Source organism: Hermetia illucens, chromosome 1, assembly GCF_905115235.1.
Source record: "Hermetia illucens chromosome 1, iHerIll2.2.curated.20191125, whole genome shotgun sequence".
Lineage (NCBI taxonomy): Eukaryota > Metazoa > Arthropoda > Insecta > Diptera > Stratiomyidae > Hermetia > Hermetia illucens.
This window is the reverse complement of record NC_051849.1, coordinates 72,733,047-72,756,326: the sequence shown is the minus strand read 5'-3', so window position 1 is coordinate 72,756,326 and position 23,280 is coordinate 72,733,047. Positions and strand designations below refer to the sequence as shown.

Here is a 23,280-nt window from a genome sequence, read left to right as displayed (position 1 = left end):
TCTTAGAAGCTGTGGAAAAAAACTAGTTGGGAATAAAGCGGCAGGCTTATATGGTATCCTCAACAAAGCTCTCAAGGCAGCAGTCAAAATAATCCCAACTATGTTTGCTGAGGCATTTACGACATGTCTTAATGAAGCAGCATTTCCTACACCATAAATAAAGGGGAAACAAATACTAATCTCCAGGCCAAATAAACCTTTGGGTGAAGCTTCATTTTACAGGCGGATATGCTTTGAATAATCTATAGCAGAGTACTTCCGATGACCGAAAAGGAAGGAAAGAATCAATTCGGTTTTCGAAAGGGGAGGTCTACGACTGATGTAGTTAGCTTGGTGGCTGGCACAGCCAAGGCTGCACGAGACGAGGGTAAACGCTGCGCAGAGATCACACTCGATGTGAAGAATACCTTCAATTTCGCGAGATGGAGCAAAATACTTGGGTCACAAATCAAGCTAGACGAAATGAAGTACTTTGTGAGTGCTGTTGCCAACTTCTTAATCGATAGGGTTTGGGCTTCGAATCAAATGAGGCAATGAACTCATATCGAACGGCATGCGCAGTCCCACAAGGTTCTGTCCACTCTTGTGGTTTATTATGTTTAACAGACTATTGACCCTAGACCTCCCTTCTGATGTGGCCCAAAATGGTTTCATGAACTACCTTTGGTTAACGGTTGTTGCACGCCACCCCTGAAGAAGTCGAACTTTATGCGAATGAAACAGTCTATGATAGTTTTGGATGTAGAATGCTGGTATATTACTCGCAGAATACCAAATAGGATAGAAGCAGTATTTATTACAAAGTTTAAACACAAACATACATTCCAAGCTTGCGTTCAAATACTTATGCGTAACGATTGACCAGAGGCTGAATTTGCCTCCTTATGCTGCGAGAATAGTGCTGCATAGGCATGCCTATTGTACCTTCCGATCAGCTTCTCAATAGTCTGAGGATTATATCATATTATGATTCACCGACTGATTGCATAGCCTATTTCGGAATACGGCTTTAATAAGGGACGACAGCATTTTATTGACACCGCTATTAAGACCTCAGACTATTGAACAACTGATCGGAAGGAAAATCAAGTATCACAATAGGCATGCCTATACAACACTATTCTCGCAGCATAAAACGGTAACCACGAGACGGATAAGTATTCCGTATTCCTACCTATTTAACAATATTAGGAGAGATAAAGAGTTCCAATTGGAAGTCGTAGGTTCGAGTCCATCGTCTGGAATTTACTGGAGACCGTCAAGGATCTTTTGGCAGTAGAGCAGTAGAGGGCGGGATCTATTGAATAACGTGCAGCGACTGTAATAAGATATAAATAGGACAGACTACACGCCTGATAACGATTAAATTTAATGAACACATCAAGGAAGGAGTAAGCAGTGTTCGGAAACAAAAGTATTCATAAGATCATCATCGGCAGCGCACATCGTCGAAGAAGCCCATACTATTCAACGGGAAAATCTTGTTTTCAGTAGCTTTGTACTGATGAAGGGGGTAAGCTGCTCCCGAAATATATATTTACATTGAAAACTAAAAATTGTAGTTTTGAGGGAGCTACCCCTTGTCTATCAATCCTGATTAATAATCTGGCGAGAGAAGGACAACGCCTTTACGATCGAGCATATCTCATCGAAGAATCTCCTCCGGTGGTAGTTCGCCCGAACTGAAACTATCGATAAATGGTAAAAGAAGTGGGACGAGAATCATATAGGAATATTGCGGAGGACGCAGAACACATTTTATTTTAATGGACGAGATTCCACGTGAAGTATAGGCGGGAAGAAGTCAGCCGGAAGAGAGGGGAAAATTCATTACTAAACGAAGCACCATCTCATCATTTACGCTTTTAATCGAAAGCCGGAAAAAATTAACTGCCGATTCAGACAGCTAGATCACAGTGGTAAATTATTAGCAAAAATAGTCAAAGTAGCAGGAAAAGGCAACATTACACCATACACTGCCTCTTTGGTAAAGAGTATTACAAACCAGTCTGGTTCATAGTCAAGGGCATCGCTGCAGCCGAACTCGAGGACGACAAATTTCAAGTAATGCTTACCTACTTGGAGGAATGGAAATATATGTCTGATAAAAGCCGGCCTTACATACAGATGCCGTTGGGGAGACACACTTTGAGAACATGGCCCACATACCAATCAATGCATCACGTCAAAATCCAAAGATAATTCATCTGGAAAACGATGGTCAAAGATATCACAGAATGACGAAAAAAAAATTACAGACCCATCAAATGCCTTAGAAGAACATCCATATTGCCAATACATGCTTCCTCTGTATCCAACCTGACATCATGGGAAATCCAGCGGATATTCCTATGTTCTCAATATTATTGACACAAACACGAATTAGCCTCCAGCTAGCGATAGCGAAAGCTTGACTTGGATAAGAGCGTTAGCTCGAGGTGTTGGTTGTATTTTTGAAAGACAGGATAATAAACTTCCATCGGACAACCAACGAAATGGTAAAGCACCGGCACCACTCTTTAAAAGCGACCATAATGTGGCGCAATAATGAATCGAAGTGCTCCCAACAGGTCTGTTTAATCTACGGTTCAGTATCAGGATCAACAGGACTTACGGGCATTCTTCTTTTTCTTCGACCTTTGTACCGTTCACAAGCGGGGTCGGCTCGTCGTGATCAGTTTCGCCATTTGGCTGTATCGAATGCCTGATCTGGATGCAAGCTCGAGGCTTTTAAATCCCTATCCAGCGTATCAAGCCACCGTTGTTTAGGCCTGCCTTTCGGTCGTTTACCATCGACTTCGATGTTCAGACCAATCTTGACAAGTTAATTCTCGTTGGCACGAATTGCGTCACCATACCATCGAAGACGCCTCTCTCGCAACTTTTCTACGATCGGTGCAACCCCTTAACGATCACGGATATCCTCATTTCGGATGTGATCCAAACGTGTCACGCCACTAGTTCAACGTAATATCTTCGTTTCCATTAGGACGAATTTGCTTATAGGGATGCTCTTCAAATACCCTGAGAAATACTCCCATCTGAAGATATACCCGCAAACCGGTAAGCAAATGAGGTTTGCCCATTTGAGTCCAACTACTTATCACAATCGACGCAAAGCTTTCAACCAGAAGGATCCGTTTTTGTGATCACATATCTTACAAAGTAAAGAATCCTATGGAACAATCTTATAAGGGGTCCTTCAAAATTATAGCGCGAGTCTATCTTCGTCAGCAGTTCCGAGCCAATCCAAAGCGAATCATCCTTCGATCGAAACCCAAGGGCCTTTATTTAGCCCAAATCCCGGCTGCCGTCCAGCAAATGACGCGACTTCCACCTAAAGCTCCTGAAACACGGAGCAATCAGTATTACTTATATGCATTCCTGATCCAAAGGCACATTTGCAATCGTTTTTTTCCTTTCAACTATCGCGACTTGGTCATCATTTCGTTGATAATCATATATCAAATAAACCGGTAGGTAGGTAGAGCGCGAAGGGACCCTTCAGAGTCACTACTAGGATCAGGGAAGAATGTACTGGGCAAACTTACCGGGAATGGGTCCAGGGTGTTTATGGGGGGATACGAACGGAAGCGCTTGAAAGATTGATTAAAGCTAATCAAGAAGAGCCTCCCGATCTTAGTGGGAATACTCGCTGGTCACAGCAGGCTAAACCACCACCTGGAGATGCTAGGGATATCAGTAGACACTGTCTGTAGATTCTGTGAGGAGAATAGTGAAAGTGAAGGTTTCATGGTCAAGTTGAACTTGGTTTTCATTAATACCAAATTCGTCGTCGTCTATTCATCGACTTTAAAGCCGCCTATGATAGTATAACCAGGGTAAAACTGTACACGGCCATGAGAGAATTCAGTATTCCGACAAAATTAATAAGACTGACTAGGCTCACCCTGACCAATGTGCGAGGCCAGATAAAAGCAGGATCACTCTCAAGCCCATTCGACATCAACAATGGGCTATCATGCTCTACCATGCCTCCTCTTTAACCTGGCCCCCGAGAAAGTGATCCATGATGCTGAGGTAAATGCGAAGGGTACGATCCTCTTTAAGTCCACCCAACTACTGGCCTATGCAGACGATATCGACATCATGGGAAGAACGACCCGAGACGTACAAACTGCTTTTATGCAGATCGAGCAGGTGGCGCGAGATCTTGGGCTGCATATCAATGAAGGCAAGACAAAATATATGGTGGCAACGTCAGCATCGAAGACGAACCAACCAACAACGTCAAACTGCACTGGTCAAACAGGAAGAATAAAACTAGGAGAATACAACTTTGAAACCGTTGACAATTTCTCCCATCTAGGGTCGAAAATCACAACCGATAACAGCCAGGATGCTGACAACCACGCACGGTTGTTGTCAGCCAACGGAGCCTATTTCAGCTTACAAAAACTGTTCGGCTCGAAATGTCTCACCATAGGGTCAAAGCTCTTACTGTACAAGACTATGACCTTGCCAGTCCTCATGTATTCCTCGGAGACTTGGATTCTTAGCAAGAAGAATTGCGAACTCTTGGCCGTGTTCGAGAGAAGAATCCTCCGGAGAAATGTTTGGCCCCCTACATGAGGATGAACGATTCCGAAGCCTACATAACGACTAAACCTATGAGCGATACCGTGACCATCCGGTTGTAGATAAAATCCGGCTCAATAGGTTACGGTGGGCGGATCACTTAATCCGTATGGATGAGGGATGAGAATGATCCAGCCCGGAAAGTCTATAAGGGCCATATCTATGGTAGAAAAAGGAAACGAGGCAGGCCCTGCCTGAGATGGAGTGATCGCGTAGGTGAGGACGCCAGACAGCTTTTAGGGATATCGAATTGGTGGACCTCGGCGCAAAACCTGTCTGAAGTTCCTTATTAAGGCAGGCCTAGACTGGATACCAGTTGTTTCGCCATTGATGATGATAAAGTTGGCCATGATATCAATTGAAAAAAATTCGCAATGAACGCACGTCAGTTGGTAGCCCCGCTTGTTGAATCATTACCCTGAAATTGATTTTTGTTCTAGAAGGAGGTTTAAAGCTAAATAAATGCTCGTTTTTTGCTGCAGGTATTGTATAATAGCTCTTCTGTACCATATCTTCAGGTGTTTGTTCCATTAGTGATCTTGTTTCGCCACAAGCTGAGCATTCTCTTAAATTTGAACGAGTCTTTACTGTTCCGGTGATAACATAGGAACCGCCCTTGCTTCACAGGTACCGATAATTTGAAGCACTTTTCTTGTTTTGCCTTTTTTGCTTGAAAATCGAAAGGTACAGCTTTGCATTTACTGTCAACAGCAAGTCCTGTTTCAGAATTCTACGGGACTTAATGTCGGTTCCATAGAATCTCATTTTTTTTGCGGGCAGATGTATTAGCTTCGTGATTACTTGATTCCTCACTAGACAATGAAATCCTTCTAATTCGAGCATTCTATTCATCTTGAGATCAAGACGCGCCGAATCTTAAAACTGTTTTAAAAGCAAGTTTTACTGTAGTCGACAGGGAGTGGAAATAGACAAACGCCGATGTGGGTTCAGAGCAGGTGCAACGTTATTGTGGAGAACAGCAAACTTCAAGGAGTAGTCGAAGATCGGTTAGTAAATGTTATTTCTGATTGTCCACTAGCCTTTAAGGTAAGAACTGAAGCTGTGGGAAGTTGTCCGAGGCACTTCTTTCAGCCATAGCTATCGTAGGAGTCTTCGTTTTTCGGAGGCTATTCTTCATTTTATGAATGTTAGTAATCTATGAGGCCAAAAAGTTTGGCTATTTTATCCATAATTACTATTGTTAGTTAATATTTTTTTATCGTTTTCATTTAATTAATATTCTAATGTGCATGCGCATGAGAAGAGGGTGAGGCAAACTCTCTCAGCACTCAGTCTCTTGTGGTTCATTGTACTCAATTCTCCCTTTAACTATTCTAATTCTACTAGCCTCATTACCCCATTATTTTTTTATTATTATTTAATGCTGAAGTTATAATAAATTTGGGTTGGTTGTTGGTTTCGAGACACAGGTCGAAACCTTTCCGGATCCAGATGCGTAGTCAAGCCAATGTTTCATTTTATTTCGTATTTAACTTGGCATTTGTTGCATTTCGGAGTTACCTTAAAATTTTGCGACTTTTCCGATCCTAGTGCGAACCCAAGCGTCAGGTATAAATCACGTGAAATTTTGTACATGAAATAAAGAGGCTTCGGTGTTGAAAAGGACCCGACCATATTCATAAGCTAACATAGAGGCATGAAATTCGGGGTCAACCGAATACCACAGTGGAGATAATGACGGAGTTGGACAGTCAATTTTTTCCACTTTTCGATTTTCGGGGTAGTTCGAGATTGACCAAAAATCAAATCGAATGGTCACTCTGGCTATCCCCAATATATACGCCCATTACAACTTCATGGGAAAAAGATTACCGACGAAAGAAATCAGTGATGTAAGGCTTCTGATCAACAAGTCAAGAATGTAAAATACAATCCAAACGTGAAAAATTATCTCCATGAGGCAGAATTCCATAATGGGCTAAACCAATTTGGAGCCATTCGTTTTGAGAATGAGGGGGTCCTAAGTCCGCATCAACTTAATGTTGGACCGGACCAAATGGGGAGCAACTTACTCCCTCTTTCCTGGTCCACGGACCCCTCGCTTAGGGCTTGCACCCAAACTTTTAAAAAAGTCAAGCGACGACGGCTTTACGGTTTCTTACCAGGGCATATATAAATATATATAAAGGAGCATTCAACATCTGCGAACCGCTACGGTCACGCTGCTCCCAGGGCAGAGGTGAGGCAGCGTCTGACGATTTGCCTCTGCCCTGGTAAGAAACCGTAAAGCCGTCGTCGCTTGACTTTTTTAAAAACAATTTGGAGCCGCTGAACCAATATGCCCCGCTAGGAACCCTTTTTACTAAGGACGTCAATAAACGTCATGAAATAAAGCTGTGTATCACGGTTGCCCATAAAACATACTATTCTCTGAATTACTATGTGGATGCGAAACATTTACAAGAGTTTAAAGGTAAAGCTCAAGAAAATTGAGCACAGGAAAACCACCAAGAAGTTGTGAGGATTAAATTGATGCAGATAGCATATCGATACTAAGGTTGTTGAATTGAAGGGCGCGATAAGCACATCGAGACAGCTATAGGGTGTCCGGGAGGACAAGACTTAATATGGACTCCAGGGCCATTGTAGGAGCAGCATTAATCCATATTATTCTAAAACAGTATCAGAATACCTGGTTAGAAGTTATAACTAAATTTTCACCAGAGCTGCCAAACCATTTATACTGTAGTTTCCATTCCTAACTTTATTTTGAAACTTTTCAACACCCACATGCGTGCACTTTCTCAGGCGCTAACACCCCCTTTTCAGTAAGCGCTGCACAGCTATTAACATAACCATTACAAGTGTAATCGATTTGAGTACAGTTCATATAGTTTCCAACTTTTCAACAATGCGCGAAGGTAACATACAGTGAGGAGAAGAAGCATGACGACTGCTCCAAGTTTCAGCAAGCATGGAAAATTCGGAGTTGAAAACTACCCGTCAAATAAAAAGTTTTTTATTGTGGCAGCTGGTTACATGAGCGCTTCAACATTTGCACGTTTTGTGTTCCTCTTCCACACTTTGTGGGCTTTCTTTCCGTTCCCTTGAACTAAGGAAGGAAACAATGTGTAAATTTCAAAAGAAAACAATTTATTTACTTGGTTATAACTTTCGTTTAAAATTCATACTCATGAACAGCGCTACATGCATAATAACACGATTCTGTTTCTTGTTGTATTCAAGTTGCACAATGGGCCATCCAGTTAGGAGCTTTCTTGAGTGCAACTTCATTTTTCGTTTGCAAACGCATCCGAGTTGCATGCGACCCCTTCTAATCGGACTTACGCAAACTACCGCTTCTAACCCACATTGGGCGCTATAAAATGCCTCCACTTAAGTTAAAGTTTGAATTGAGGTTTCTAATAATAAGTTCCAATATAATTAGAAAGTTTTCAGGATACAAAAACCCATTTTGAGTGAAAACTCAGAAGTAATAAAAAATTATGTGCAAGCAATGGCTTTAAGAGGACCGCTCCGTTGAAATAGAGTGGGATTTATTTATCTTATGTCGGTTGCCAATTAATTTAGCCTAATTCAACTCTAATCATTTCCATCCAAATCATCAAACCAATTTTGTGGATTTTAAAGTCAATATTGACTCTCAAAGGACATCCATCTTAAAAATTATTGCGCCCTTTCGGAATAATCAAATAATTTATTGAATAAACAATTGGCCACCAAAGCTGATAGAATGTGAATTGTATAAATTAAACCAAAGCAGATTTGTCAGCCGAAGATACAGAAATTTAATAATGGAAACAGCAGCACGTAGTCATCTCGACATGTCTCGATAAAAGCTTTACTACAGAGAAATTTGGTGATTAAAATACAATTGTTACATAAGAGCTGAAAGTGTTTCTATAAGGTAAAGCTCCTAAATCGAGAAATGCCTGCATCTAATAACTCCGTAAAATATAGTTAAATAATTCTTTTATTTAAAACCATTTAAATCAATGAAATGTTCATATAGATTTAAATCCAATTCAAGATTCAACAATACAATAAAAGGAAAACAGTGAAAGAACTGGAAATACCGAAAAAAATGAATGTCATTATTATTCTTCACTTATTTGCCTTATCCTTGGATTGGTGTTTCCTGACAACATTCAACAGCGCAATGAATAATAAATGATAGGAAAATTCATACCATTTAAATGACGATTCTCCTATAATTCTTTTAATTTGACTGTGTTAAACCTCATCAAAAAGGCAGCACCGTTGGCACAACAAATGATATAATCAAGTCACAATTCAGAGCTCGGTGGCGCTCCCTACTCTATAGAAAATGCGGAAAACTATGGCGGATTGGATTACTCTCAATACAAAAAGGATGAGTGGACTCCGGCATAATGTAATGCGGATTATGTTTCATTTACCCCATTTTCGGAGAGTAAATTAACTGGAACCAACCAGCGCTGCACCAAATATTTCCGCATTGGTTACGAGGTGGATATGTTGGAGTTAAGGTGGATATAACACTTACGTAGTGTACTATTCAGTTTAATGCTACCAGCACCGGTTCAAAGCATAAGGAAATAAAGTGTATAATAAGGTGTTGGAATTATAGTAACTACACCTTAATGGCTCCGGGATAAGAATTGGAACACAGCCTTTCCCACGTGTCGGAAAGTGCGAGATAACATTTTCAGAATTACAGAACTCATGAAATCAACCGCGCTCCATCCCTAATTTAAATGAATTTTTCACGTATGGTTTTTGCCCTTACCCAAAATTTTGCGCGTTCCTCCTTTCGGGGCTCATACTGAAGATTTTCGAATAGAAACCGCATCACTTATGGTGTGATGTCTGCCATTTCATGTTTGAGACAATATAAAATGGCAAAATAAAGAGCTAAGTTCAGGAAACGAGATAAATAAAAGATAGTTTGAGTTACTCCACTGAGGTAAATCCTATCTGATCGTTCTTGGTGGCTTGTGTCGCGCCAGCTCAAACAAGAAAAGGCATTCAATTTCTTTACGAAAATGATCATGCCATTGACTAAAAAGCTCGCAAAAATGCTAGGGCGTCTACCTCAGTCGACGTGCTCAGGAGGTGCCTCAGTTCTGTCGAGAAACGATCACGGGTTCTTCACGCATTGATGGCACCAGGACGTAAACAACTTGAGGAGCGCAGTGGCCCGCCGCGAACTAAATAGAGGAGATTTCCTAAGAGAGAAGAAATAATCTCCCCAACGAGACTACTTCCCATTACGAATGGAATCAAATTAAAAGCATGACCCGCAAAACGATCTATTCAAACCTCGGAGTTACCAACCCTGGTGAGCGGCGACATATTTGGCTTTGAAACAACTAAACCGAAATAAGGGTTCGGAGAAAGAATCGCCTCTATCATAGGTTTCTCAGTGATAAAACACCGGTCAATTGGCACATTTATGGGAATGCCAGGACACTCGGAACGACGAGATATATCTATCTACAAGGCATTCGACCAGATTTCAACGAAAGTATTTACTCAACCACCATCTCTACGGCACTAGCAATATTTGGAACAATTCCACTCGTTAGCGTTAGAACAGTCCCAGAAGCAATCAAGTGAACAAAATCGGAGAAAAGACAACAGGATTTGACGACGTAGGAAGAGCTGGGAGCGAACACTGGGGCTTAGTGAGTTCTACATTCCAGTTATTGAACAGAATGGAACACCATCTTACCGAAAAGAAAGCAGTACCAAATATAGATTTTTGAGAAACGTGAACCAAGAATTGTATGTCAAGTATTACGTGATTTTTGACACATACGTACTGGCAGTTTTTCATGGAGAAATATCATGAGAAGCATCGTCCTCTTTACATTGCACTCTTAGATTTAGAGAAGGAGATTGGCGAAAACTCATCTGGTGTACATTGTGGTAACACCGAGTCCAAAGGAAATTGTGGATTAGATTAAATTGCTCTATCGTGGTCCGAAGACTAAAGTTCGAAGTGTGGTAGGTATCAAAACCGCTTCGTGTCTTACCACTCCTGTATGTTCTTGTTGTGGACATTAGCACGAGAGATATCTAACATCCAGCGCCCTAAACACTGCTTATTGTGAATTTTCGATGAACAAATCCAGTGAAGTAGGTACTGTAACTGTAGGTGTCAACGACCTGCCGATATCTGAGTAATTTGAGTACCTGGGATCTGGGACTGGCAGTAGCATTCCAGAGCTGACCTTCAGTGTGACAGACACATTTGAAAATGTCGCAAGCTTAAAACTTATCACAGTGAAGGATGGCATACCAGTTCCTTAAATACAATCATCTGAGGATTATATCACCTCCTATATACAGAGAGGCAAAGAGATAAGTTGAATCCTGCTTGGTCCTGTATGCCACCGAACTCTTTTTCATGACGACGATATCATACTAGAGGACACAGGGTCGCAATCAAGTATGACCTATGTCCTAAGTGCGCGCTCAAACACTTCAATGTATTCACTATCTCTTCACTGGAATATGTATTCGGATCCACATAGAAATGGTGCAATAGGGGATACAAACTACGACACATGTCGAAATTCCGCATTTTTTTACCAAAGTTCTACAGCAAGGGGACATAAGATATAGGGGCAATGTTGTTGGAAGCGGAAAAGTTGTGGTAATAAAAAATGTGAAAAAAGTACTAAATCTTCTTTTTCGTCAGCCTTTTTCCCGTTCACAAGCAAGGTCCGCTCGTCGTGATCGGTTTCGCCATTTGGTTCTATCAAATTTCCATCCAGCGTATCAAGCCACCGTTGTTTCGGGCGGCATTTTGATCGTTTATCGTCGACTTTAACGTTCAGACCAATCTTGGCAAGTGAATTCTCATTAGCGTGCATTACGTGACCATACCGTCGAAGATGCCTCCCTCTTGCAATTTTTCCACCAACGAAGCAACTCCATATCGATCGCAGAATCCTCATTTCGGATGTGATCAAAACGTGTGGCGCCACTCGCTTCACTTGCAATTGAACCCAGCACACGAGTTCTTCTGACATTAAGTGTTGGCGTAGAGCATTCCAGATGAGTTCGTGTGACACACGGTCAAACGCTTTCTCTAGATCCAGAAATGTAATGTAAAGAGGATGCTTCTCACGGTGTTTTTCCATGAGTAACCCCGCAGCGTGGATCAGTGGCATCAGTAGTTCCATAGTTCTTGGGAAATCCGGCTTGATTCACGATTAGTTCAACGATTTCGCGAATTCGGTTACCAACAATGGGTTCAAAAATCTTCATGGTGTGAGAAAGTAACCGGATCCGACGGCAATTTGAACATTCTGTTAGACTGCCTTTATTTTTCCATGTTGGAACTGTAGTACTTTTTGGCCAGTCAGATGGTGTTCTACCGTCCTCAATAATTCGATTCAAAAATTCGCTGAACCACAGTGTTGGGTCCCAGCTCTTCACTTTCCATTCCCCAGATGCGATGTGGTCAGGTCCTGTGGCTTTCCCCGATTTCATTCGTTTTATTGCTTCCTCGACTTCAGTAGCGCCGACAGGTGGAACTGCTCCAAATGTCGGCAATTATAAAAAAAGTGGAGAATGAGCAAATTCATCAGTTAAAATCTGCTCGAAGTATTCTCGCCATCTATCCGTCGCGGCTCGACGGTTGGTAAGCAAAGTACCGGTCTTGTCATTAATGTAACAGAAGTGTTCGGTATCTTGAGTGCGTTCGTTTCGGCTTTTAACAAGCCGATACAGATCTCTCTCGCTATCTCGAATCTCCAGTTTGTTGTAAAGATTTTTGTAATGATCCGCTCGGGTGACGGCGATCGCTTCCTTTGCATCCCGGTTGGCATTCTTATAAATTTGCCGATCGGCCAGCGTTTCTACGTAGAGAAACTTGTGGCAGAGGCGTTTGTTTTCACGGACCTTCATTTCAATATCATCATTCCCAAGGCAAGTATTTTGGTTGATGTGCCGCTTACCTGGCTTGGTGACCCCAATAGCAGCAGAAGCCGCTTTGTGGACCGTGTCTTTCATTTGGTTCCGCATTCATAATGGTTGGTAATCATTTCTTCTTTCTTCTCACGAAATCGCCACCATTTAATACATGGCGGGCCAGTGCGTTCCTCACGCTGTTTTATCGGTGGCTTAATTCGCAGGACGGCAATCAGCGGCCAATGTTGAGGTGCGATGGTCTCATAGGGAACGGCTTTGCAATCAGTGACGGTGGTAAAATGTCAGTGTCTTATGAGAATGTAGTCGAATTGCGTTTTACTGTTCCCACTACAAAATGTAGGAAAATGAGACAATCGCTTGTTGTATTCATAAGTATGATACAAGGTCATGACCATTAAGGTCACCGGCAATGATGATATAGTCGTCAACGGGCACTTTGCAGGTCTTTTCATGCAGAAGTTGCCAGAATGCAACTTTCTCAGCATCAGGTTGACTTGTCTGTAATGCATACGCGGTGAAAAAGTGAATTGTACGATCAGCTGATATAATGTTGAGCTATATCAGCTGATCATCAAATCGTTCGATTACTTCAATGGCATCACAGAAACCCTCTGAGATGGGCTACCAAAATAGAGAAGTTTATAGCCCTTTTTACTGGATTCGCGTTCAATGTCGCAGTTTTTGGCACCAGACCATTGGGTTTCTTGCAAAGCGCAGACCTCCAATATTATTGGTACCCCGTAAAAAATTGGTTTGAGATGGACAAGGTTGAAGAGCACACATTTAAACATGCATGAAACGATACAGAGGAAAGATCGAGACATTTGTTTCTACCAAAAAAAGCGAAGAAATTGGACATAACCGAGGACAATAAAAAAGTTAGCACAGCAAGAAAATTCAAGGGGTTCTACTTGAACCTTATTAAAATCTGTTTACTGACTGCCTGCCTGTCTGTCCGTCACACGTATTTTCTCGGAGATGGTTGTAGTGATTGACACCAAATTCGGTAGAAAGGTGGGAACTGTGAACGCTCACGTATATAGTGAGTTACATCCTTGTATATTGAATTTAAGGGGGGGTCCCTTAGAGGGGTGTACATTTTTTTTCATCAAATATGTGGAGTATCAAATTAAAGGTCTCGGTTAGTAGTTTCCGAAGCCGGTCTTAGTTTTGACATTTGTTGGAAAAGTGGGGAGTGCGGGGGTTGGAAGTGATCATTTTTTAAACGAACCCATTCTCAGAAACTACCTAACCGAAAAATCTAAAAAAAACCAGGGGCTGCCACTATATGGTACCTAAGCTCCCAAATACCCTCTATACCGATACCTGTTCAAATAAAGTTAATAATAGTACATTACTATAATTTTTAGTAATTGACAGGAAAACCTCCCTTAAGTTCACCCTAGAATCACGAGCAATATAGACTACAGCATAGAGCATGGTCCTGCCCAATTAAGTGAAAATCGTACTATTACTAACAAAGTTCTACCAGGTCAAAGCTGTCGCTTCTCTGCAAATTCAAGACTATGAATGTCAACATCACTTGAAAGTAGATATTTTCACATAATACAATATATGCATATATTATGTGCTACATACTAATGGGACAAATGCACACTCAAATCTCAAATACACAAAACCTTTCATACCTGAAGCGTCTAGCTTCCGGTTTCCCGACTTGCTTGAAAGTAGCTGTCAATAATATTAGGAAGATACCCGGGAATGACAATAATCGCGAGGGACTTCTGTATACGATTAGCCGAATTAAATGCATTTCTATGAATTGCAGTTTCTGCAGAGTTAGTGACCAGTTTGATGGTGTTAATGGTTGACGTGGCTTTATGGAATCTATACTGTCGATCTAGAAGGCTTCTTACGTTTTCAATAATTGGGTGCAATCTATTGTCCACTCCCCACCTCAATACCTTCTCCATAGTACATAAGAGGCATTCGGGACTTCAAGAGAATAGCTCGTCTGGAGGTTTAACAACCCTGGATAACAGTGCCATATGAAGTTCTGACGCTTTGGTGATGAGAAAAATGTCTCCCCGAACAACTTAATTAAGATTTCGGGCCAAGATCGTCTATTCTTTTGCGAATTCCAGGAGCTCTTCGCCGGTATTTACAAAAATTATCGTCGAGTGAAGAAGTCTCAGCGAACCATCAATGTACTTGTCTTTCTGGGGGAATGTCTCATGGATAATTTTCAGGAGGAGAACGGCCGACATGATCTGCTGACATGAACGGTCTCTGTATCATATCGGAATAAACCAAATTTCGTTCTCAATTCGAGATCAAACGGGTTGAAATCACCAGTAATCATCATCATCATCAGCTCTATCCGACTTTGCATTAAAAGCAAAATTAGTTGCGAAAACAATTTCAGTGAAGGATAAACGCAATCGTAATGTTGACAGTTTGGCAGTTTTTGCGTTGTTATCTCGCAATTGTGATGCATTTTTCCGTCAACACATTACTAACGATGGAATATAGGTGCGGTATTACACACTAAAGATAAAGAAATAGTTAAGGGCCAACGGACTCAAAAGAAGGCAAGGACGGCGAAACCGGCTAGCAAGTTTATGGTAACAATTTTGTGAAATGCAAGCGAAATAATCGTTGTACACTGATTACTCAGAAAATAACAACTGGTTGGTATTATCCGTCGTCACGGTACAGATTGAGCGAGGAAATTAACAGTAAATGTCCTCATATGAAACGGGAAAATTTTGCTTTTCCTTAAGGCAACGCACGGAAACACAGCTGAGTATCTGCAATGGCCCAAATAATAGAATTAAAATTCGAATTGTTACAACATCCACCATATTTGCCAGATTTATCTCCCATTGACTTTTTCTTTATTTGCGAACTTAAAAAAATGACTCAGTGAGCAAGGGTTTACGAGGACTTTCCAAAATCAGAGTCAACAATATTTGAAGCAAACCAGTGATGACGAATCCGGAACATCGTATTCAACAGAATCGAAAATCATCTGGAACAACCCTTCCAAATCGGAAACGATCGCCCTCTCAGAACTGATCGCTTTATATAGCTCCGATTGGTGCTATCAGTCATATCAGAACTACTCCAAAGAAGTTCTTAATGTATTTTCCATGAAGTCATGTACTCGTGTTATTTATGGAAACCATCAAAAACCTTCAATAATATCGGCATGTCATCTCAACAGATACTGCGCCCAGATGGAAACGCACCTCAACGTCAAACTCAATGAAAAATTATTCACACGTCACCTGCGGCAGCGGAGGCCTAACATCCTTAACAACTGCAAAGGAACTACTCACTCAGAGAAACTAGGGGCAAGAAAAGTGTTAAAACCGATCTAAATCAGCTTCGCTCCCGAACAGTGCAACCATTCGTTATTCCTGTCCTCTTTACAAAGATCTCGGTAATTACGTTCATTAATGCTTCCAGAATTGCACAGATACTAGTCACCTCCACAGCTTTCTCATCATTTCGTTTCCGCATACCATACTGAATGACAGAGAGAAACCGACAAAAGCTTTGAAGCTCGAATGCTTATATAATTAGTCGATGATTGGTTAATTAACACTAAGGTAGCCTTTGTATTGCGATATTAAAGGGAAACGCTATGTTTGCCAAAAATTTATATTTAGAGGTTTTTAGTTAAAGACCGTGAAAAGGAGAGATTCGGGAGAGATACCAGCTGTATTATTGCATCAATTGACAAATGATTCACTACCAGTTAAAATCTTCCAAATGGAACATAAAAGCAACAAAACTGCAAAAAGAAATAGCACCATTTTGGTTGGAATGGTACTGGGTTGGCACCATCTTCTGCATCCCTATACTCCGAATATGTATCCAGATTCAGATAGTATGTGCTTGCTTTCCGCTTTATAATCATCCAATTACTTAAAATGTTTTCGGCGGGACCATGTTTTCATTTTTTAAAAATTAATTAATACAATCGGTTCAATGTCTGTCAGTTCGTCTGTCTGTTTATCACACGCACTTTCCTCAGAAACGGCTATGCCGATTGACACGAAATTTGGTGAGAAGGTCGGAACTGTGACCGCCCACACAGAGGTGCTAGCAAATCAGGCTGCTTTGAAAACAATTTCAACCCTAAAGTTTTTTTGTAAAAACGGCAATATTGCCTTTGAGCATTTAAAAAATTTAGTGGGACATATTCAAACACTGTTTTTGTAAGAAAAACCGTAAATGTTACGTCAGTCCACAATTTCCGAGTTTTTTGAAAAATGTAATGTAAATAAAAATTGAATGAATCTTTAGTTTAAGTTTTTCCTGGTAAAGAATGAAATAAAAATTTTGTCATGTCTTTAGAAAGTGTATTCATTTGTTTAAAAATGGTGATTTCCCTCTTGAGCGGACAAAAATTACTCGACGTCGGTGTCGGCCATGAGAATTTTCACTATATAAATCTGAAAATCCACCTAAAAACCGCTTATTTTCGATGTATATTTGCACTGAATTTATATGTATTGTATTTAGCGTGTGAATAAAGTGGTCAAAAATAACCTGAACAGCACTCGATATAATCGATGTACAGTCGGTAGTTAACAAGAAAACAAAAGAACCAGCAAAAACATAAAAGCTTGAAACTGAATGTTAACAACATAGGTACAATTTGGGAACTTAAATATGGAAGCGACCAATTACACCAAGTGGTTCATCAACTGATGCTCAACGTGTGAAACAGCGAATCAATGTCTGCCGACTGGCAACGAGGCATTATCTATCTCATATACAAAAAGGGGGATATTACACAGGGTAGCAAATCTAGAGGTACCACGTTGCTGCGTGCCATCTGGAAGATATTCTCAGCTATCTTGCTAGGCCGGATAGCCCATATGCCCAAAACATCATTGGCCCATACCAAAGAGGCTTTACTCCAGCCAAATCAGCAACAACTCAGATTTTCTCTGTGCGGCAAACGATGGCAAAACTGTTGGAATATGGACATCAGTTGCATCATTTTTTCATCGACTTTAAAGCCGCCTATGACAGCATAACTAGGGTAAAACTGTACACGACCATGAGAGAATTCGGTATTCCCACGGAATTAATAAGACTGACTGGGCTGACCCTGACCAATGTACGAGGCCAGATAAAAGCAGCAGGATCACTCTCGAGACCATTCAATATCAACAACGGTCTAAGACAAGGGAATGCCCTATCATGGGCCTCTTCAACCTGGCCCTGGAGAAAGTGATTCGCGATGCAGACGTAAAAGCGAGAAGCACCATCCTCTTCAAGTGCGCCCAACAACTGGCCTACACTGACGACGTTGACATTATAGGAAGAATAACCCGAGATGTACAGTCTAATTTCATTCAGATCGAGCAGCCAGCACGGAATCTTAGGCTGCACATTAATGAAGGCAAGATGAAGTACACGGTGGCAATGTCAGCGCCAAAAATCAAAGAATGAACAACATCGAATCGCACTTGTGAAACGAAAACAATAAAGATAGGAGACTGCAACTTTGAAACCATTGAAAATGTCTCCTATTTAGGGTCGAAAATCACAACTGATGACCGCTATAACGATGAAATCCGCGGATGGTTGTTGGCTGCCGGCTCAACTTAACCCGCCCACTGCCACCTGTTCCATATGGATGAGGATGATCCAGTCCGGAAAGTCTATAAGGGCAATATCTATGGTAGAGAAAGAAGATGAGGCAGATCCTGCCCGAGATGGAGCGATTGCGTAGGTCAGGACGCCAGACACCTTTTAGGGATATCGAATTGGTGGACCTCGGGGCAAAATCGAGTTGTCTGGAGTTCCTTATTAAGGTAGGCCTAGCCCGAATATCGGTTGTTGCGCCGTTGATGATGATGATGAAACTTAATTAGAGCTCTGTAGTAGAAGGAGAATAAGGGATGTTGAATCTCGATTGAAAATATATCATTTGTGAATCAATCACCAAACTATTCACTATAACCCCACCTCTATTTGCGTGTCAATGACCAAGAAATTGTCGAATAAGCCTTTCAACCGAGCATATATATGTATTTGCTTGAAATAGCGGATAAAATGTCGGTTTCAATGGGTCTCTGAAAAAGTGGCAATCCAAAGGTTGAAAATTTCATTACTTTATGAACACTATTTAAGGGCAGGAGAGCCCATTTCCTAGCATATCAATTATGACCTTATGGTAAAATGTCATAGAAGCGACAATTGAAGTAATCACAAATTAAGCACAAATGGTCGAATAAAATTAAAATTGTAATTCACCAGATTCTGGCGTTTCGGTAGAAACATGTCTTATTTTAGTTGCTACTAATCAAAGGACGAAATAATCGATGATTTTCCCAAAAAGAACTTTAAAATATATAAATTCACAACTTGGATGTTGACGGAAATTCTAAAGGACTACATGGTACATGGTTTACTACAATTGAGACGACTCACTTTAAATTCTTTGAAAAATTTGGAGTAAAACTGAATTTATTACCTGGAGATCAGGTGCTTGATTAGGTTGCGCCAGATCGCAAGCAGACAGCCACGGATTAACACGAGCCAATGCACTAGTGCCACTACCGATACCGTAACTGGCTTCCTCCTCTTCCTGTTGGCTATCGTGACCAATTTTGCCCAATTTATTGTAACTCACGAAATTCTCGTTTTCCGCAGCGTAACCGTTTGAATTCACGAAATTCCGTTCGTCGATATTATTATAACTATCGTAACTGTTATCGATAACGAAATTCGCTCGGAAATTATCGTAGATATTGGGAAAAATTGGTAACTGATGTTGGTCGTGTTGCTGCTGCTGCAGATGCTGATGATGTTGATGTTCTGATTCTTGTTGTTGTCGCTGATGTTGTTGTTGACTGGTGCTGCCACGCCGAGCCCCCGAAATAAACGCAAGCGCCATCACGACCAGCCCGGGTCCTGGCCGCATATTGACCTCGGGTTCGGCGGTGCTAGCATGGTGCAGGCCCGCTTGAGACGCGCTTGCGACTCCAATTGATTTGAGGATATGATGGGCTCATGGCCCCATCATCACCTAAGTATCTAGGCTCCGGCCTTAACTGTTATTCCAATCCAACATTCGAACTATTTAGCCGCTTTCACCACCTTAAAACACCAACCGCACAGGATCCTCCCGTATTGGTTTGTAGCTTCTTAGAACTATCCCAAAAACTTCGAAATACTAGTTCGTTCCGAGCGATTTAACGAGTTTTTATTGTATCAATTTACTTAAATTCCACGTACGATATCCTTACGGCGTTTACCAATTACAACAGAAAGTAACGGAAAAGGAATCAAAACCTCCAAGTTAGATACGCTCCGCTCTCAACATATAACAGCTTTTAAACTTTCGCTTCAACAATGCATTCTGTGTAACTTCCTCGTAATGTTTCGCCTCATTTAGGGAATCTCATCGCGTTTTCATCCCTTTACTGATTTCGTCAAAATTTTATTGCAAATTCATTCCGGTAATTTATATAATGATTCATTTTCGTGTTTCATTTCTGCAAAAGAAAGACAGGAATAACCTACAGTTGGGGGTTTTCGCTAATTGCTTATCATCCTGAATATTCATTCAATAAGTTTTATTATTCCGTTTCTGTCGTTGGATCACTCTCGTCATTTTGCGTTCTAATAGTTATTGCAAGCTACTTGCGAAGCAGTGGAAGTGTAGCCTTTAAATGTGTGCTTGATCAAAGTAGAATTTCTTTTGTAAAAACGCGCTGCGGCCATCTTGAGAGTGTACGCACACACACAAAAGCAACGCCACCACCAGGAACAATACCTCACCCCCACGCAGCTCGCCAAGTCGGACAGAAAAAAGTTAGAATACTGAGAAAACAAGATCATGTATTTGCGTCCTGAGCCTATATAAAATCATTTCGATTCGATTAAGGAAAACTAGAAAAAAACCACGAGGACCCTTTGGAAAATCATAAGGGTATGAGCCAGATATAGATATCAGACTAGGTTAACTACGTCCACAAGTCGCGGTGAATGACAAATATTTAGGAACATCCCCAAAATTAAAAATTGGAAACAACTATGATTGACAAGGACTAAAAGATTTTCGGGAGACCCCAGACTGCGATACAGCCAAGAGTCCCTCTACGTATTCCTACGACCATGTGCGTTCGTGTAGGTGGCGGTTGCAGTTGTATGCGCAATTTTACACCCTTCTCTCTAGGAATAGGTTAAAAATTTGCTTTTCGACTTAGTAATAATTTTCCAGGATCCAAATATGAATTACACATTTATCGACTTTAAGCGTTACACCCAACTTGATTTCAAATTAATACATTTTTCAGCTTTTTGGTAATTCTAGTTTCGGCATTTGAGCATTTACCCTAAACCGCACAAATTACGTAAAATCGCTATTAATTTTCACGCACAAATCACACATGTTTCAGGGAAAGGAACTGATCGACAACTTGCAATTGTTCAGTAGAAGACTTCCGGGAACTATCACTTTTCACGAGAGTATTCCAGCGATCGACAGATTCCATTCAAACGAACCAAAGTCGTGCCACAACTTAACCCGAAACGCAGAGTTTCACCTTCTTGTTAGCGCAATATCCTTTCACTAAATTCCATTTAATAACGGCTAACAAACGGAAGGCGAAATTAAGAAAGTCCGCATGGATTTCGGTTGGGGGACAGTGATATTAGTGGGAAAGCAGTAGAAAAAACTGAGAAAAGGTGTAATATATATTTCTTCTATCCGGGACGGTTTTAGTTACACGACGTTACACACCGTGGCGTGCCAGTCGCCCGTTTTCCGTCTTTTCTCTTTTTTCTTCCTTTTTCTTTGTCTTCTTCAATCAATCTGTCCTACCAACACACGAAACTTATTTCTCTTTCGGCTTTCCTCCTTTCAGTAAGTACATGCGAAAAGTATTTTGCACGATAGGTTCCATATACGTGGAGAGCCCTTGGTCACATCTCTCCTTTCAACGGCGGCTGCGACGACCGAAAATCGCACGATCCGCAATGGAAAACGTATTGGAAATCGCAGCAATAAAGACACAGACAGTAACTAGTTGTCAGCGGAAAACTATTAGTGTCCAATTTACAACTGCAAAACCAAATCTCCACGTTCACCAACAGTTCACAAGCAGGCTATCCGCCTTCGGTATTACATAAATAAAAGTTGCCACCGAGGGACGTCTCGATCCCAATGAAACATTTGAATTTCGCAGAGTTTAGATTTTAGTAACAACAATACGCAGTAGAGGTGAAAGTTATTCGATCGTTGGAACAATAATTATTATATAAAAATAAAAATAAACGAGCAAAGGTTTTGCGCGTTTCGCAGGATATATACCGTCACCCTGCTTCTTCTCTGATGGCCCCAAATGGCACTGAAATTTCATGTAGTTCCTTTGTAAAGATTGCGCTGTATCCTTAGTGAGAGCGAGTTTTTCCTCCAGTTTCGATATTTCTCGCATCTCCCCTTCCGCTCAGCAATGATGCTTTTTTCTATTACTGCTTTTCTGGCGTTGGCGACATTGTTGTTGCTACAAGGATTCGCATCTTCCTCTTTACTAGGCTCTCCCATGTTTTTCGAGTAAACCGATTGTTGTTATTCCTCGAAATTTTCCGATAGGAATAGAAGGAAATAACCACACAACTACAACCCTGCTCCTTGAACCCGGAGAGGCATTCTCTTATCAAACACATGCTCATTCAATACGCATCTTGCAAAGCTGCAAGATTCTAGTACAAAACAATCCAGCTCATGTGGCATAACCTTCGTCCAGTCCGCCTCCTATGCGCACTTTTCTGTTTGCTTGAATTACTCTGGAGCTTCGTTGTTAACCATGCTCCCAAGCTGTCTTGTGGTTTCCCGAAAAAACACATTTTTATTCCCTTCATCCTCAATGAGTGTCATTCGCTCCGTAGGTTTCGTCAGGTCTTACTTTCGCTGCGCACGCAATCTAATCAATATTTTCAGAGAGTGCGCACTCAACCCCACGAAAACGTCCCCGCACAAGTGACAGAAAATGCTACACTTTTTAGTGGCATTGAACTTAACGAAAGCTTCCCGTTATCAGACGAAACTTTCCCGAGTTTTCATAAGTTTCAACTTACCCCTTCGAAGGATTGTCGGGACTTTGATTTAGCCCGGTCGTAGGAAGGCGGCAGGTCGCGCTATTTGTCATTTATCAAACCTAGTTAACTGTCAGCAATGCAAGGGTGGATGAGGAGAGACATCTCTTGAACATGCGAGAGTGTGCACGAAAAAGGAAGGATTTGCGCACTAGTGAACATCTGTGACTGAACAGGATGCCAACTATGCCAAACGTATATTTTTGTGAATGAAAGTCAGTTCCCCCTCGCAGTCGCCGTTTCTTGTGCCTTAAAGTACGTATGTGCGGACCAAATATGGAATTCCTACACAATTACTCAACTAGCGAACTCTAGGTGGATATCCATCATCTCGAACGTTCTAAGATTTTCATATCCAATATTACGATCTTTCAATAGATAACAAAAAGCAATATCTTCCTGTAGAGAATACATTTCACTGCATTCGACCTTACTGTACCAAGAAAATGGTGAGAAAGTGAAGAACTTCTGTACTTGCCAGGAACTTGCGGGTGGATTTTGGCTTCATCACACGCATGTGCTCTCCATCTAGTAATAGTTGCACGGATGACACCCGAAATGGTTACGACGGAATTTTGGTTTTGCGATACGTTCGGGCTAGCGAAGCTTTCACCGGGCTCTAACTTTCACACCCACCCAATATCCTGCACACATTCGCAAAGTTCGAAAATTCAAAATCATATGATT

General features: G+C 41.2%; 1 protein-coding gene across 4 annotated transcripts in view; it reads right to left on the bottom strand.

Annotated features, from left to right (window-relative positions):
* Nucleotides 1-21,838, bottom strand: part of LOC119646219 — a 237,516-nt gene extending 215,678 nt beyond the window's left edge. Inside the window, exons 1-2 of one of the 4 annotated variants that reach the window (XM_038046604.1) lie at nucleotides 21,809-21,838; nucleotides 18,965-19,988 (exon numbers count right to left, since the gene is read on the bottom strand). In XM_038046604.1, coding sequence (XP_037902532.1) covers nucleotides 18,965-19,414 — 450 coding nt within the window. In that variant the 5' untranslated portion in view covers nucleotides 19,415-19,988; nucleotides 21,809-21,838. The other 3 variants (XM_038046601.1, XM_038046603.1, XM_038046605.1) reach the window with 3 other exon arrangements.
* Nucleotides 21,839-23,280: the final 1,442 nt, after the last annotated feature.